Below are 17597 nucleotides of genomic sequence, written 5' to 3' on the forward strand. Positions count from 1 at the left end.
ATGAGGGCAGGGGTTCTGTCTGTCCTTCCTCTCGTGGGGCTCCCGGTGCCTGGTACGATGTCTGGTATATGCCAGGCACTCAACAAATATGTGTCCAAGAGAGGATAGGAGCCGATATTCCCAGTGATGTAAACAAAAGGCGGGTTCTTCTACAAACAACCTCCACCCCAGCCACCGCAGACGTTTATGGAAGCCTCTCTCTGTGTCAGGGCTTCTCCCACCTGATCTCAGCCCGTCCTGGACCGTGAGGTGGTGGTAGGGGGCGTGGGCGTAGAGCCTGGAGGGCGATGAGCCCGAGGGGTTGCAGGTGCTCAGGGGAGGCTGGTGGGTGAGCTCACCGTCCTGCCCGCATCCAGGGAAGCTGCTTCAGCCCTTCTCATGAGCCGGGGTGTGTGTGCATGCGTGCGTGCGTGTGCGTGCGCACGTGTGTGTGTGTGTGTGCGTGCTCGTGATGGAGGCAGGAAGCACAGAGAGGACGAGAGGCAGCATTGGGCGGAGCCCTGCTGTCTTGCCTGTAGCGGTGACCCTTCCCATCCCCCTCTGCTTCTAACACCTCCTCCAACTTCCCTGGAAGAGCCCCCTGTGCCCAGAGGGCTGACTCAGGAATCCATTCTTTTTCTTTTTCTTTTTTTTTTTGGTATCTTTTTTGAAAAATTAATTATTTTTGTTTTTATTTTTGCCTGCGTTGGGTCTTCGTTGCTGCGCGCGGGCTTTCTCGAGTTGCGGCGAGCGGGGGCTACTCTTTGTTGCGGTGCGCGGGCTTATTGCGGTGGCTTCTCTTGTTGCGGAGCACAGGTTTTAGGTGTGTGGACTTCAGTAGTTGTGGCACGCGGGCTCTAGAGCGCAGGCTCAGTGGTTGTGGCGCACGGGCTTAGTTGCTCCGCGGCATGTGGGATCTTCCCGGACCAGGGCTCGAACCCATGTCCCCTGCATCGGCAGGCGGATTCTTAACCGCTGTGCCACCAGGGAAGCCCCATTCTCTTTCTTTTAAAATGTATTCCCTTTTTGAAGGTCTCACTGGCCAAACTTAGGACAATTTGAGCATGAAGAATGATTTGTAAGTTGCTGAACAAAAAGAAAAAAAAAAGGGAGGAAAGGAGAAAAAAGGAGAAATATCTCCTTTAGAAGAATCCCGCTCATACATGTGGAAGGAATTAGAGAATCACCGTTGTACAACCCATGATGTAACAGTTGATCCCAGCGAAGGTATTCCGTGAGGTGTACATCACTGGCTGTGGCTCTTTGGGAAACAGGCTAGTGCCGTGGGTCCCCAGGACCTCTGCGGATCGCATAGTGAGCAGACGGGGAACCCGAGAAATTTTTACAGTTGAGAGATCCTCTCCGTAAAGGGCCAGACTTGGCACCTGTCAGAGCGGGGCCCAGAGCCCACCATCAGGTACGATGCCGTAGGACAGACACAGAGCATTCATGCCCTCAGTGGTAACTGAGTCCAGTTCTGCCCCTAGACCCGCTGCTCAGGTTACAGGAAATACAGTGGGGGGGGGGCAGGGGGGGACAGAAGAACAGGGTAACAGCACTGGGGGGGGGAGGAGTCGACAGGTCACACGTGTGGCTCTGTTCTACAAGGTAACACATCAGGACCCTTGTGAAAGTCAATGTCGTGACAAAATGAGATGATCTGGGAGTGACGAAAAATAACTAAGGGTGACCTTGAAATTAGACTGGAGCCTGGCTTCCAAAAAAAAAAAGAAAAGACAACTAAGATTTTCTTGCCTTATTTGGGGATTTTTGAGTATGGACTAAAAACTCGATGATGTTAGGGAATTATTACAAAATGTTTTAGGCCTGGTGATAATTTTGTGGTTATGTAGGAGATTGTCCTTAGTTTGAGGAGAAAGATGCTGAGATATCTGGGGGAAATATGATGTCTACCGCTTACTTCCAAGCGGTAGAGAGAGAGAAGGGGAGGCGGCGGGGAGAGAAAGTAATTACAGTGATAATTGCAGAATTGAAGTGCGAGGTATTAGATGTCATCATAATATTTTTGCGATTTCTTGTAAGTTTGAAAACTTTCATAATAAGAATTTGTAGAAAACGTAACATCTTCCATCTCTGTACTTCTCTGGGCTCAGAAGATGTATTCGTTTCCTGGGGCTGCCCTGACAGGGTATCACATGCTGGGTGGCTGGAATCCGGAGCCCTTCATCACACTGATGTTTCCATGTCTGCGTCATGTGGGGCTGTGAACTCTTTTATTTAAAGTGTACGATTGAGTGGCGTTTAGCACATTCACCACCTCGGCCCAGTTCCCAGACACTTTCATTCCCCACAAGGAAACCCTGTAACCCATGGAGCAGACCCCAGCTCCTGGCAACCACCAAACTACTTCCGTCTCTATGGATTTGCCTCTTCTGGACATTTCATATGAATGGAATCATCCACTGTGGGACCTTTTGTGTCTGGCTTCTTTCACTTTGCGTCATGCCTTCAAGGTTCATCCATGTGGTAGCATTTGAAAGAACTCCTTCCTTTTCATGGCCGAATAATAATCCATTGTGTGGATGGACCACGTTCTGTTTTCCATTCGTCTATCGATGGGTATTGGGTTGTTTCTACCTTTTTGGCTGTTGTGAATTGTGCTGCTATGAACATTCCGGTACAAGTATTTATTTGAACACCGGTTCTCAGCTCTCTGGGGTATGTACCCATGGGTGGGAGGGGCCGTGTGCTAACTCCAGGTTTAACTTTTGAAGAACCGCCAAACTGCTTTCCTGGGCTCTCCACGCTGCCAGGCCTGGCCCAGCACCTGCCTGCCCTGGCCCAGCACCTGCCTGCCCTGGAAGCAGACCTGGCCGCTCTCCTGATCTCCCCGTGCGCATCCACCCTGGGGAGGTGCTGATGCGGCAGGAACTCTCCCCTGGGAGGCGACTGGCCTCTGCCCTCCCTCTGGCCTCCCTGTGGCTGGGAAGGGGGGGCAGCCCTGGTGCAGCTCCGTTTGGGTGGTCTGGGCCAGCTCAGCCTCCTCCAGCTGGCCAGTGAGTGTGACCCGCCTTCCTTGATTTGGAGCAGGGATGGCTGGTGTCTGGGGTCCTGCAGGCTTGCTGTGAGTCCCGAGCCCTCCTGAGTGTGGATGGACAGAAGGAGTCCCGCGGTCTGGGCAGGCTCCTGAGACCCTGCAGGCAGAGGCCTGACGGGCCCTGAGCTCTGGGTTCGGAAGCAACTGGTTAAACCTGCCCTGCCCCCCACCCCAGCGCTGGACTAGGGGGTGCGCCTTGGAGAAGGGCGTTTACGCTCACAGAGCATCCACACTTGCTGCTGCACCAACCTGAGCTCAGGAGTGAGGGGGGGTTACTAGCCCCAGGTTCAGGCGTGTGGGAACCGGGGCTCCGAGAAGTTAGTGGCTGCGCTCAGTCACCCGGTTAGTGGCTGTGTGTTTCCCGATGCCAAAGCGAGTTCGCTCTGAGACAGGACACAGGGACGTCCCCGTGCGATTTGAAAGGGACGCAAGGTGGGGTTGAAATACTTGAACCTAGAGTACTGGATACAAGCCACCCGTGCTGCTTTTTCTCCCCCCGAGTACCAACAGGGAGGCGAGAAGACCTGGGGCAGAGAGAGGGCAGGGCAGGCCGGGGGCGGGGCTGCCCTCCTCTGGGGCCTCCTGCGAGGTGGCCTCGTGCAGTGCACAGCCTGAGCAGCCATTCAGGGCGGCTTGGGGGAGGGTGGTAGGAGCTGCAGCGACCAAGGACATCCCAGCCTCCCTACTCCATGCTGGGCGCCCTTGGGCAAGTCCTAGAGCCTCTGGGCTCTAAGGGTCCTCTAGGCTAACGTCCCACGAGGGAAAGCACCTCCCACTTTGTCCCCACACAGACACTTGTAAACAAGGCCAGCTGCTTTTATTGGGACTGAAGGGGAAGTAGCCTGTGGAGGAGGGGGCGGGGGGCTGGGGGCAGGCTCCTGGGGTTGTTCCTGGAGGAGCTGAGCTGTCAGCCACCCTGGGAGGGCTCAGCGCCTCCTGCCAGGGGGAAGCAGGCGGGCGGGCGCTGGAGGCCAGGCTTTGGTCCATCCCCCAGGGCTGCTCTCCTCCGGCCAAAGCGGCCCACAGGCCGGATTCCACGGCCCGTGTACCAGGCAGGATTGATGTCGGGGGCTGGAAAGAGAGAGAACAGTGTGTGAATGCACGTGCCCTGGTGTTTGCAACCGCGGAGGCAGGGCCCAGTGCACGCGCTCAGCTCAGTGCTGCCCAGTCGCCAGGCCATGCTGGGACCAGCCCTCGCAGGAGGGGCGCCCAGAGGGCCTGGCCAGGCCGTTTCTGGGGCCGCGGTGGCTTCGGGAAATGGGAACTCAAACTCACACCAGGACGAGCTCCCCCTTCCCTTCCTGCCCCCACAAGCCCGTTCTCATGGGCAAAGTGGCCTCAGCCCCAGGCCGCCCTGGTGGTGAGGAGTGAACCCCTCCCCCGAACGTCGGGCAGGGGCCCTTGGGAGCAGGTGTCAGGGACACTGTGGGGAGAGGTCTGCTGAGCAGGAGGCCGAGCCCCCAGCCCCGGGGCACTTAGCAAGGACGGTGCCCCAGCTCAGGAGGCGGCCAGGCCCCAACCGTGACCCTGGGGCGGAGGGGTGGGAGGGCAGGCCAGGGGGCCGGGCACTCACTGCGGAGCTCCATGGAGCGCTGGTGGGCCAGGCCCAGCAGCAGGAGGCACAGGAGCCAGGCCCCCGGTGCCTTCATCCCTCTGGCTCCTTGAGAGGCCGCTCGAGCTGGGATGCCACACGGGAGGGCGCAGCCTGGGGCAGGGGTAAAGGTGAGAGCGCGTGAGGGCGCGTGCGCACAAAGCTGGGACCCTCAGATAACGCGAGCGCCGTGCGTGTCAGAGTGGACGTGCCCGTGTGCGTGAGCGTGTGTGTCTGTGAGTGCACGCGTGCATGGGTGTGCACCTGTGCCCGACAGGGTGTGCGTGTGTTTTCACGCCCCTGTGTGCGTGAGGGGGTGTGCGTGGGGTTACACGCGTGTGCAGGCAGCTGTGCTCTGCTCTGCGTTTCTCTGCTCTGCTGGGATGGCGGTGAGCATAGAGGTAGCAGGCGACCTGGCTCTCTGCACAGTCCCTTGCTCCCCTGGGGACCCCACCCTCTCCTCCGTACAGTGAGCACTAAATGAGGTGACCACGTGTGTGGTGGCCTCTGCCGTGCTCAGTCACGTTTGCAAGGACCCTCTGTCATCAGAAGGAGGCCGGGAGGAACATGATCTGTGGATGTAGATAGCAGGGCTCTCCTGGAGCTGCCTCCATCTGTCTGTCTGTCTGTGTCAGGGAACCAGGAGTGCGGGAGGGCTCCACACCACTGTGGGTGTGCACACCTGGCCTCGGCAGGGAGGGCAGAGGTGAGCGGGTTGGTGGGGAGCTGCCCGGAGGAGCCAGCGTTGCTGCAGAGGTGGACGGGGTGCGGCCCAACCTCAGACATGCCCAGGGAGGGGAGCCGGGGGGATGCTGAGCCCGGACCACGCTCAGGGGCCGGGACCCTGGTGCAGGGCTCTTTCCCTCCCTCGGCCCGGTTCCATCCTGCCCCACGCCGGCTGGAGAACGTCAGCCGCCAGCCGGGCACTGTAGAAGTGCCATCATCTTCCATCCTTCCCGAGAGCACTCACCGCCCCCCCCCCACGACCCCAGGTCCCAGCTGCTGAGTCTCCAAGATCAACCTGCAGCCGGTGGGACCTGTCCTCATGCAGCAGGACACCCCCAGTACCGGTGCTGGGGGAGAGGGTGCTGTGGGCAACAGAGACACCCAGAAAACTCACTTCTCACCCTGCCGGGGCTGAGGCCCTGAACAGCATCCTTCCCGCAGACCTGGCAACTCCTTCCGCAGGTGCCCCCAGCTCATAGGGCTGGCTCCTCCCACCCCAGCCCCGCTTGGCACTTCAGGAACCCGCAGAAGACGCCAGAGAGGCTGCCTGTTTCAGGGAGGACCCCTCTGCCGACCTCGGCTTTCCAGCCCCTGGAAAGTGCTCTCCATCCAAGAGATTTAAGATGCCCACCCCTTTCCTTTCCAGGGACGTGTTGGGGTGTCTCACACTCAGTGGCAGGGGGGACTCCAACTTGGAGGAAATGAAGGTGCCATCATCAAAACAGAGTAATAAAGGGCGCTCCCTGGCGGTCCAATGGTTGGACTCGGCGCTTTCACTGCTGGGGCCCGGGTTCAATCCCTGGTTGGGGAACTAAGATCCCCGCAGCCAAAAAAAAAAAAAAGCAGAGTAATAAAGAGATGCACCCAGAGACACTGGGGTGTTTGCTCCTCCCCCCGGGCTGGGACCCTCGCTGGGTGGAGGGCGTCTTAAGAGAACCCTGACAGCACCTGATACCAGGGGAAGGACCTGCCTCCTGCGAGTTGGAGGTTGGCTGTTGCCGGGCCGGCGGGATTCCTGGTCTGCTTTCCCAGCAGAGTTGCCTGGACGGCTTCACCTTCTGTCCCCGCCACGACAGCCTTGTGCACCGGGGCCCCGGCGGGCTGGCGTGGCCCTCAGATGCACAAGCGGTGCTGTGGCTGCCACGTCTGTCCCCGCCGCTGCTGGTCCTGGCTGCCAGGACTGACCCCTGCCCGGATGCGGAGGGAAGGCTGACAGAGGAGGGTGGAGTGTCAGGGACCCCCACCCTCTCCAGCCCCCTGGGAGCTACTCACCGAGGTGCCCACGGGGCTGGCAAGTGCTGTGACCGGGAACAGTGACCCAGGTGGCAGCCAGCCTCACCCCTTTTATAGCCCCGGGAGGAAGCAGTCGACCCGACACCCACCCGCCCCTCCCCGCCCGCCTCCCTCACTGGGAGGCATCAGGAGAGAGTTGTTTTCTTTTTTCTTTTCTTTCTTCTATTTTTTTTTTTTTTTTTAACTCTCATCAGCGATGTGATGTGTCCCTTCCTGGGTTATATAATTTCATTTGGGCTGAGTGGTTTTAAAACACATTAGCCTTCCTCCTTCATGCTTTGGGCAATTGCAGTCAGGTGCCCCGAGCCTGGGTGCCCGCAGCCGCGTGATGGCTGACACAGAGGGGACCCTGCGGCTGTCTCCCTCCTCCTTTAAGTCCCAGTTTCCAATGCAAAGGTGAAGGGACAAGTCACCCGAGGCCATCACAACTGAATGATATCCTCGTAATCCTTCCCAGGCACCTACGTGGCTTTTCACAGCTGCGTTCATTACATGCAAACCACTTTCGTCCTGTTCCGATCACTGAAAAATTATTTTTTCTAGGCTTTTCCAGAATTGTCATCATTACTGTTTAAAATAAACAAGTTTATTATTATTATAAAACAAATACATGTATTTCCATTGTAAAATAAATAATAAAAAGTTTATTTTTATTATAAAAGCTATTTATATACATTTGGAAAGAATTTAGCACATACATAAAGCTAGAAAAAAAAAAACCATCCATCCTATCACAGAATCCAGCCATTTATCACATGCGATATGTTTCCTTCTCGTGGGCTTTTCACATACTTTCTGGGTGGATTCATCAGACTCGTGCATTTTGAATCTCATTCTTTTCATTTAACAAGCATGTCCTCAAGTGGTTAGAAAAACTGAATACTTACGCTATTCTAAGTAACTGAACACCGTTCTGCATTTCACTTGGCCCTCAGAACTGAACTCATTCATGTACTGAATAATCATAGATGACAGCAAAGGTCATTTAAGCGCCGTTGAGCATCATCTCAAGGAGCCTGTCCTGGGGAGGGCACCTCCCGGGTAGCTCTCCTTGGACGTGCGCAGGGGCCACGCGGCCCTCCCTGAGCCTCCGTCAGACTTCGAGGAAAGTTCCAGGGCAGTACCTGGACCCCAGAGGGTCAGTCACGGGCGCTTCTCCTTCCTGCCATGGCTGCCCGTTCCTGGTGATGGAGGTTATATGGGTGGTGGGTTCCCAGAAAGTCTGGAGTCGGGGGGCGCTGGTGAGGGGGAGTGTATAAGGAGCGTGGCGGGTGGCTTCTGCCCCGGGCTGCAGGCTGAGGCCACTGGGATGGATTCTGTCAGAATGCCCAGGGGAGCTCAGGGTCCGCGGTGGTCAGAGTGGCTCTTGTGAAGAGTGGTGATGGTGGAGAAGCGCTGACATGAGGTGTGGTCCTGTCTCGAGGTGGGTCCTCTCCCTGCAGATGTGTACACAGCACCTGGGCCTCAGGGGCAGCGGACACTGTGAGACGGCAGCAGCTGGAGGCAGCTTCCTGGGCACCGTCGTGGGAGCCTGCGTGTGTGTGTGTGTGTGTGTGTGCGCGCGCGCGTGTGAGTGTGTCTGTGAGTATGTGTGTGCGCGGGTGTGCACGTGTCTGTATGTGCGTGTGCAAGTGTGCACGCGCGAGCGTGTGTGCACGTGCGTGTGTGTGCACGAGTGTGCACACACGTGTGTGTGAGTGTGCGTGCATGTGCGTATGAGCGTGTATGCGTGTGGGAGTGTGCACACGTGTGAGAGTGTGCGCACGCGAGTGTGTGCATGTGTGTGCGCGTGTGTGGTGTGTGTGTGCGTGTGTGGTGTGTGAGTGTGTATGTGTGCATGAGTGTGTGTGTGTGGGGTAGTGAATCCTTCTCTTTCAGCCAAGCAGCTTTGTCTCAGTGCGGGTTGGTGCTGATAAAAGAAATATGTTCACATATTGAGGTCTGGGGGAGTCGTTCTGGCTTATACGTGCGTTAACTTGAATTGTACGTGAACTAGAACATCCTGTATGTTAACTAGAACATCCTGTCTGTGGCCCATCAAGCGTACATTGTACGTCTGCTTTAATCATGAAAGAAAAGGGCGCACTGGCCAGAAGTAAAGAATGTCCACATTAAAAATAAAGATGAAATGCCTCCCTTCCTGGGACGCGGATGCCGGTGCTGCTTTGATGCTAAGCCTCCCTTCCCAGGGCCAAGGCCGTGCTGGCTAGCTGTGTACCTGCTGGTCTGCTCTTTTTAAAACTTTGAAAGAATGTATCCCTGACTTGTTTAATGTGAACGTTTCTTGTTCCGACGAGATACACAGCTGTGCTCCTCGGAGTTACCTGGGAGGCTGGCTTCCGGGCTGCAGCCCTCAGCTTGGCTCAGATAAAGCCCTTTCCTGTTCCTAGTATGGACTGCCGATTGATTACTTTGGTCGACAGCGTGGCATTGCTCCAGCCCCTGCCCCCACTGCTCTCTGCTCCGCCCTGCTGACAGAGGGGAAGGATGTGCCCCGTGTGTCTCTGGTGGCAGCCATAAGAGGACCCAGAACTACTGAGGGGGCACTTTGAGAACTGGAGGTGCTGGGACGGCAGCAGGGGGAGCAAATGCCAGTGAGATCCTCTGCTGCTCTCGCCAGGAGCCCCCGAGCCCCGGGGGGCACCTGCAAGACGTTATTCAGCAGAACACCAGGAGCCACCGTCTGCTGCTCCCTGGTCTGCATCTCTAGCTAGAAATCATTTATAACAGGTGTGGGTGAACAGTTCTCCACACAGGGAGACCTCAGATCTTTGGGGAGAGATGACAGTCTGGCTCCTGGGACCCCACGTGGGGTGGCTGTGAGGCGTACACGGATGGATCCAGTGACCCGCTCCCCGCTGGCCCAGCGGAGGGCTTCTCAGCAGGCTCGGTCCATCCCTGACTGGCCAGCACCCGGGACACACATCACCCTGCTCACTCTCGTGTCTGGAACCGTGAGCTGTGGCCGCTGCTGGGCTGCAGTCAGAATCTGGGCTGGAGAGGCAGGGGCGGGGGTGGAGGGTCACCTCCTGAAATGTGCGATGAACGGCTCATGGTCAAGAGGGACGCTCCGAGAGGGCGCGAGGGCATGGCTGTCCCGAGCCACCCTGGCCCCTGCCCTTCCCTCCATCCTGAGAGAATGCTCCAGGTGCGCCAGGCTGCTGCGAGCGGATGACACGCCTGCAGCGGAAAAGCCGCGTGGAGGAGACCCCCGTGTCCTCAGCATAGTCAGGAGAACCCCGGTCTTTGGGGTGGAAGTCACAGTTTTGAGATCTTTGAGCTTACACACTCACATGGTAGACTACCGGGTACACAGCGGGCACGCAGTCAGTAGCGTGAGGATGGATGGTTTTTGTTTTGGCTTTTGGACCTAATGGTGCTCCGCAGGGGGTTGAATAGTGTCCTCCCAAATTCACGTCCACCCGGAACCTCAGATGCGACATTATTTGGAAATAGGGTCTTTGCAGATGTAGTTTGTTAAGACGAGATCATTCTGGTGTAAAGCGGGCCCTAAATCCAATCACTGGTGTCGTGATGAGAAGAGGACAGACAAGCAGAGACACACAAGGGAAGAGGCGATGTGGATTCTGAGGCAGAGACGGGAGGGATGCCGCCACAAGCCCAGGCGCAACGTCAAGGGCTGCCAGAAGCACCTGAAGCTGGGGGAGAAGCATGGGGCCGTTTCCCCTGGCAGCCTCCAGAAGCCTGCCGACACCTTGATTTTGGACTTGCTCTCTTGACCCGTGAGACAATGAACTTTTGTTGTTTTAAGCCACCTTGCTTGTGGTCCTTTGTTATGGCAGCCATGGGAGAATATGCAGTGCTTCATAAATGTGTCTGAGTGACTGATGACATGTTTCTTTCTGGCCCTTGTTCCTAGAAGAAACTAGAGTCTTTGTGGCCTTGGCCTGTGTGTTTCTGAAACACGGGATTCCTCTGGACCCCTGGAAAGACACTGTCCTATCTGAGGTCTAGCTGCAGAAGAGCCCTGGTGAGTGGAGTATTCAGTTATTGGCAAAGCTGTTTCTGATGTAGATGGCTGCTGAAAATCCAAATTCTTGAGAAAATGTTAAAGCACTCATCTATAAATGAGAAAGCTGTTTTTGAAGTCTGAGTCATGTGGAAAGTGAGGTCCCTGAGGCCTGAGTGAGACGAAGTTATATTGAGAGGTGGGTGGGCAGCAGTGGGGGGTCCCTTCCTTCTCCAAGAGGCAGTGGCTCCGGGAACCTGACCCTGCATTTGGGATCTGCAGCAGTGCCTTGCTCATGGCTCCCAGTCAACTGGTTTCCAAGCTTCAAATGCGATGATGATGTGAGAAACATTACGTATGTAGGAGCTGTGTATTAATCAGGGTTCTGCAGAGAAACAGAACCAATAAGGGGTGTGTGTGTGTGTGTGTGTGTGTGCGCGTGTGTGTGTTTTCAAGGAGAAAGAGAAAGGGAGAGAGGGATTTTATGCAATAGCCTCATGTGACTTTGGGCCTGGCAAGCCTGAAATCCTCCGGGCAGCCGGCAGCCTGGAGACTAGGGAAGAGTTGATTTTGCCACTCGAGTCCCAACGTACTCTGCAGAATTCCCTCTTCCTTGGGAACCTCAATCTTTTTCCTCTTAAGGGCTTCAACTGATTAGACGAGGCCCACCCACATTATGGCGGGTCCTCTGTTAATCTCGCCTGAAAATCACCTTCACAGCAACATCTAGACTGGTGTTTGACTAAACATCTGGACTCCACAGCCAGGCCAAGATGACGCATAAAATTAACCATCAGAGACTGCTGTGTTTGTGGTGATGTAGCAAAGTACTGCTTTCTCCAGTGTGACTATTTCCTTGGGATTCTGAGCCCAGGTGCCACTGAGCTGCAAGTGTGGAAGGCCTTGAGGGGTTGGCTTGTTTATTTATCCAAAAGGCTGCCTCTGGGCAGACTTTGCTGTAGATGTTTTCAGGGGAATCTGGCAGCATAAGATTCCTCAGGCTGGCCCTTTCCCGAGAAGCCATAGCTGTCAGGTAACTTCTGGAATGGACTTCACCTACTTACCCGTAAATTAACTTGCAGGAGTCTTAGCTAAAAGTTAACATGCGAATGGATGTCTGGAGGAATGAACAAGGTTGCTGGTTGAGAGAGGATTCTGACTTTTTCTTTTCTTACCTTATTTTTTTTAGCTTATCTATCTTTGCTGTTTTCTTCCCAATAAAGCATAAAGACATCTCATAGGTAATAAAAATCCTCTATAAAAATAACTCTGGAGATACGGGCATTGTGAGTATGCTGAAGATTACTTGGCTCCAGCCAGCAAGCTGAACGCAGAATGCCTGGGTGCCGGAGGCCAAGCACTAAGATCCCTAGTGCTCCTTCACCGATGGGTTATTAGGCCCCCAGCAAAGCAGCTTCTGCCTCATGGTGCTGCTGACAAGTGAAAAGTCCTTGGAGCTTTCTGAAATGGAGGTTTGGTATAAAACTGTGGAATTGCAGCTCTTTAACTCATGGTTGGCTTGAAGTTGATGAGACCAGGGAGGTGACCTGTGAAATCACACTCTTCCCTAACGACTTGCAGGAGACCGGGCGTCCTTTGGCGACCTGGGTGCTGGATGCTAGGTTATCTGAGCGGAACGATTTGTGCTGCCCACTCACAGCCCGCTTTTTTTGTTTTGTTTTGTTTATTTTATTTATTTATGACTGTGTTGGGTCTTCGTTTCCGTGCGAGGGCTTTCTCTAGTTGCGGCGAGCGGGGGCCACTCTTCACTGCAGTGGGCGGGCGTCTCACTATCGCGGCCTCTCTTGTTGCGGAGCACAGGCTCCAGACGCGCAGGCTCAGTAGTTGTGGCTCACGGGCCCAGTTGCTCCGCGGCATGTGGGATCTTCCCAGACCAGGGCTCGAACCCGTGTCCCCTGCATTGGCAGGCAGACTCTCAACCACTGCGTCACCAGGGAAGCCCACAGCCCGCCTTTAACTGTGAAAGGTCTTTGGTAGATTCCTGCATTCAACTCCTTGTGATGCTTTTTCTCTTTTCCACGTTAAGGAGACTGCCAGAGAAAAAGACTCTGGAGAAGTATTTTCAGTACTGTTTAAACAGTGTCTCTCATGTCCACCCGGGGCCACAGTGAAGCCACTGGCTTCTCTCGCTCCCTGGCTGGAAGCAGGGGTATGGCTCTCTGTGCACCAGGGCCACTGGTCCCTGACCTGTGTTCCGCTTCCAGGAGAGATGTCTCTGGAATGGCCATCCGGTAGAAAAAGGAACTCTGGAGAATTCTCTCAAACAGTGGAATTTATAAAGACTACTGGGAATTAGATGAAAAATCCCCTCTTATTAGATGCCCTGGGAGCGAGAAACACAGCTCCCAGTGTGGCTTCTGTGTCTCCTGGAAATACAGGGGAGCCTGACACCCAGCAAAGCACTTTGGAGTTGAACCTTGTTTTTCTTTTTAATTGCAGTATAACTGATTTACAATATTGTGTTAGTTTTAGGGGTAAAGTGATTCAGATATATATATATATATATATATATATATATATACACACACACGCACACACATGTATCTTTTCCATCATAGGTTATTACAAAATATTGAATATAGTTCCCTGTGCTATGCAGTAGGTCCTTGTTGTTTATCTATTTTATATATAGTAGTGTGTATCTGTTAATCACATACTCCTAATTTATCCCTCGCTCCCTTTCCCCTTTGGTAACCAGAACTTTGTTTTCTATGTCTGTGAGTTTGTTTCTGTTTTGTAAATAAGTTCATTTGTATCATTTTTTCTAGATTCCATATTTGTCTTTCTCTGTCTGGCTTATTTCACTTAGTATGATAATCTCTAGGTCCACCCATGTTGCTGAGAATGACATTATTTCATTCTTTTTATGACTAGTATTCCACTGTGTGTATATATATATATATATATATATATATATATATATATATATATATATATATCTTGGCTATTGTAAATAGTGCTGCTGTGAACATAGGGGTGCATGTATCTTTTCGAATTAGAGTTTTCATCTTGTCTGGATATATGCCCAAGAGTGGGATTGCTGGATCATATGGTAACTCTGTTTTCAGTTTTTTAAGAAACCTCCCGACTGTTCCCCATAGTGGCTGTACCAGTTTACGTTCCCATCAGCAGTGCAGGAGGGTTCCCTTTTCTCCACACCCTCTCCAGCATTTGCTATTTGTAGACTTTTTAAATGATGGCCATTCTGACCGGTGTCAGGTGGTACCTCATTGCAGTTTTGATTTGCATTTCTCTAATAATTAGTGACGTTGAGCATCTTTTCACGTGCCTGTTGGCCACCTGTATGTCTTCTTTGGAGAAACGTCTATTTAAGTCTTCTGCCGATTTTTGGATTGGGCTGTGAGCCTTGGCTTTGACTGAGAGATTGGATAGCACGTCAGGAAGCGTCCTACTCAGAGAGGGCAGGAGACTCCTCGCCATGTCAGCTCCTGGGGACACGGGCTTGGCTCTGTCCCTGTGCCTGTCTGACTCCAAAGGAAGCCCCCTCCCTCATCTCGGGGATGAGCCCTGGGGCTCTGTCCGGACCGAGCCCACAGCGTCACCCACGGCAAAGCCAGCAGAAAGTGGGCAGCTTGGGAGCCCTTTGGAACGACAGCCTCCCTCGCTGTGCCTGGTGAACTCCGGTCCTGCTCCGCCTCAGACTGCCCACGTGCCGTCACTGTGTCACCGTCACTGTCCTCATGTCTGCCATCTCTTAGAAGACAGGGGTGGAGCCAGGCCCACCGCCTATCCTCAGGTCTGCATCCGTGCTGCACAGCAGGAGCTCTAGGGACCCCCATTCACGTGGGCCCTGGCCAGAGACCCCCTCGGTCCCCAGAGAAGCTGGCACCAGCAGGGCTCCAAGGTGCGCCCAGAACCTTCCACCTGACCTTTCCCCTGCACCTTTCAATCCTTGGTCCTTTGCATATGAATGTTTACATACGTCATTTAAATTCTTTTTATGTTATCTTAGTTTTTCATTTATTTTTTCAATAGCATCCATGAACAAACACCACCCCTGGTCTGCTCTCACCCCAAACCCTGTAGCTTTTACACAGGGGCCAAAAAGACACAACCACCAACCCCGAGAGAGCCTGGATTGGGGATGAAGAGCTGGGGTGGTAAGTGTCCTCTCAAGAGTCTGCCGGGGCTGGGGGGGTGACGCTGTTGTGAGGAGGGTCCCCGAGGACTGAGGGAGAGCACGCCAGTCACGTGATGATGTCCTGGGGAAGGCACGGGGGGGTGGGGGGGAATCTGCAATTTATTGGACACCCTCATATGGCAGAAAAAGCATCCCCATTGGTGTTCTTGAAGTCCTGAGTCTGAATCTGCCTTTGCGCTACTAGCTTGGGCAAGTCTTACAACCTTTGTGGAATTTCTATTTTTTCATTCAGAAGACAAGCTGATGACACCCACCTTGCAGGGCTGTTGTGTGGATTAGAGATCGTGACCCTTTTAGCGGCTTGGGGTCTGAATATGTCACGTCTCTACTTTTTCTGATTAGTCTTTTATGTGCTCACCAGTCCTGGTCATCAGGATCCCTCCCACATCCCGGAAAAAAACAAGAGCCCTAGGGCTCCCTCAGCCTCAAAAGGTCAGCCCTGCTTCCGAAGGCCAGGTGGGAGGGGTGCCCGGCTGTGGCTGCTGCCACCAATGTCCCCGCTGGAAACCTGCAGTCTGGTGGCAGCGTGTCCCTTGCTGGGGTGGTGCCCGGGCCGCTGTGGATGCCACAGGTGCAGGACTGCCTTGACCTTGGGCTCGCATTACTGCTCAGTGAGGTCACGGGCCTGGCTCTTGATCCTGAAGCATTTCCACTGCGTCTGGGTGCTGGGACCCGGGTGTCCGGTCATGGCCACTCACTGCCCGGGCACAGACCGCCTCCCCGCCTCCTTCCCTAAACTGGCACTACTGGAGGCTGCCCTGCACTGACTGGGTCCTCTGGCCTTGAGTGGGGTGGTGAGCAGCCCTCCCGCCACTGGGAGAGGGAAGGAAAGAACTCGAGGGAAATTTCCACGAAGATGGGGCTGGGGGACAAGGTGAGGCAGGCAATGCCACCGGGACAGAACAGGGGAGAGCGGGTGTCCGTGCCCCCCAGCTCTCAGGGGTGAGGCGTGAGTGTGGCCAGGCCGCGGGCAGAGTTCCACGGTCTCTGAGGAGGCTGAGCCCCGAGGGGCAGGGGACCCATCCTGTTTGCTCCATACTCTCTTTTTGGGGCTCTGGAAGGGGGTTCCACTGACTGGTTTCTGTAAACAAAAGATTTCCTAATGTGACAACAGTGGGTTGAATGGTGGCTCCCGAAACTTACATCACCATCCCAACTCCCGGAACCTGAGAACGTGACCTTATTTGGAACAGGGGCTTTGCTCAGGTAACTGGGGTAAAGATCTCGAGAGGCGGGGATTGTCCTGGAGAATCCAGCTGGGCCCTAAATCCAATGACCATTGTCCTTGTGAGAGAAAGGCAGAGGGAGGAGACGACACAGAGAAGAAGAACGTGTGGAGGTGGAGGTGGAGGTTGGAGGGATGCGGCCACAAGCCTCGGACCCCTGGAGCCCCCAGAACCTGGAAGAGGCAAAGGACAGTTTCTCCTAGAGCTTCTGGAAGGAGTGCACACACCTTGATTTTGGACTTCTGGCCTCTGTGAGAGAACACATTTCTGCTGTTTTAAGCAGCCCAGGTTGTAGTAATCTGTTCAAGCAGCCACAGGGCCCATCGAGGTCAGGCCGTGGGCGGTGCCTGATTCCAAGACACAGCGTACTCGGTTTTTGCCAAGATGGTGAGTTAATGTGAGGTGCTGGCTCCTTTCACCAAACAAAATCTGCAAAAACTATTGAGTAAGAGAACAAACAATCCCAGGCTTTGAGAAGGGCCCTCAGGGAGGCCGAGAGTCGCTTGGGATGGAAGGTTTGGGGCAGTGGTGGCAGCAGCCGGGGTGGAGGGAGATTGGGGTGAAGATGAACGAGACAAACATCGTCTGGTCCTTCCATGCTGCTCGGCACCGCCTGGGGACGATCCTTGCCAACCCTGCGAGGCCAAGGTCAAGGCGGTCCTGCACCTGTGGGGTCCGCAGCCTGGACCAGGGGTCACCACAGATTTTCCATAAAGAGCCAGACAGGAAATATTTGGGTTTGTAGCACAAAAGCAACCACAGACACAAGGAAACATACGGACCTGGCCAGATTTGCTGACCTGGCCTGGGCCACTGGAGTGGGCAGCCCTGGGAGGGAGCAAGGGCAGAGGAGCTTTGGAGAAAAGAGAAGTGCTGCCCTGTCTGGACATTGTCGCCCCAAACCCACAGGACTGTGGACCCCAGGCTGGGGAGCTGTCTCCTCTCAAGGTTCCCAGGGGCTCAAAGGAGAAGGCAAAGGGGGCCGGCAGTGGGGTTCATGGTGACCATCCTGATGCCCTGGGCTGCCCAGGCATGGCTGACAGAGCAGCCAGTACTCCCAGGGGACACGAGTCTTCAAGGCACAACGATGGTCTCAAGAGAGCAGTAACAGACTGGACCACTCGTAACACTGGAAACAAAAGCACAGCATCCAACACCACAGGGTTATAAGATAAGCACGACGAGGGTACTGAGGTGACAGGGTATGAGGCATGTGAGGCCAGATCTGACATCCTGGAAATAACCGAGTGGACACCTTTGGCATAAAAATATACCCCAAATAAGGGACACAGCCGCTGATGGAACGGAAGGGTTGGGGCATACGCAGAAGTCAGAGTGGCCAGCTTTTCCCGACAGAATGTGAGGTTAAAGAGAGGGTAAAGCCTTGGCCGGAGCCCCTGGGAGGACGGAGTTGACCTGAGTGGATGCAGCAGGGTTTGGGGGTAAGATCGGAGTTCTGTAGGATGGGCTGACTTTGAGATGCCAGAGGAAGAGGCAGCTGGTCTGTGGTGGGGACCTCGGGGCGTCTGGGCTGCAATCCAGCCACAGGTGCCTAAAGCCGTGGGACCTGA

At 54.6% G+C, this 17597-nt stretch overlaps 1 protein-coding gene across 1 annotated transcript; it reads right to left on the bottom strand.

Moving 5' to 3' along the window:
- Positions 1 to 3944: 3944 nt before the first annotated feature.
- On the bottom strand, positions 3945 to 4686 carry PRLH (prolactin releasing hormone). Its single transcript, XM_068543715.1, has 2 exons — positions 4611 to 4686; positions 3945 to 4108 (listed from the first exon to the last, which is right to left on the bottom strand). Exons 1-2 carry the CDS (start codon positions 4684 to 4686, stop codon positions 3945 to 3947), a joined length of 240 nt encoding a protein of 79 aa, XP_068399816.1.
- Positions 4687 to 17597: the final 12911 nt, after the last annotated feature.

Source organism: Eschrichtius robustus, chromosome 5 (genome assembly GCF_028021215.1).
Source record: "Eschrichtius robustus isolate mEscRob2 chromosome 5, mEscRob2.pri, whole genome shotgun sequence".
Lineage (NCBI taxonomy): Eukaryota > Metazoa > Chordata > Mammalia > Artiodactyla > Eschrichtiidae > Eschrichtius > Eschrichtius robustus.

Bases quoted from the DNA above. Each gene is read 5' to 3' on its own strand.
- PRLH (XM_068543715.1), bottom strand. From the start codon at position 4,686: ATGAAGGCACCGGGGGCCTGGCTCCTGTGCCTCCTGCTGCTGGGCCTG. The intron at 4,109-4,610 runs GTGAGTGCCCGG...CTCTCTTTCCAG, and splicing joins GCGCTCCATGGAGCTCCGCA to CCCCCGACATCAATCCTGCC.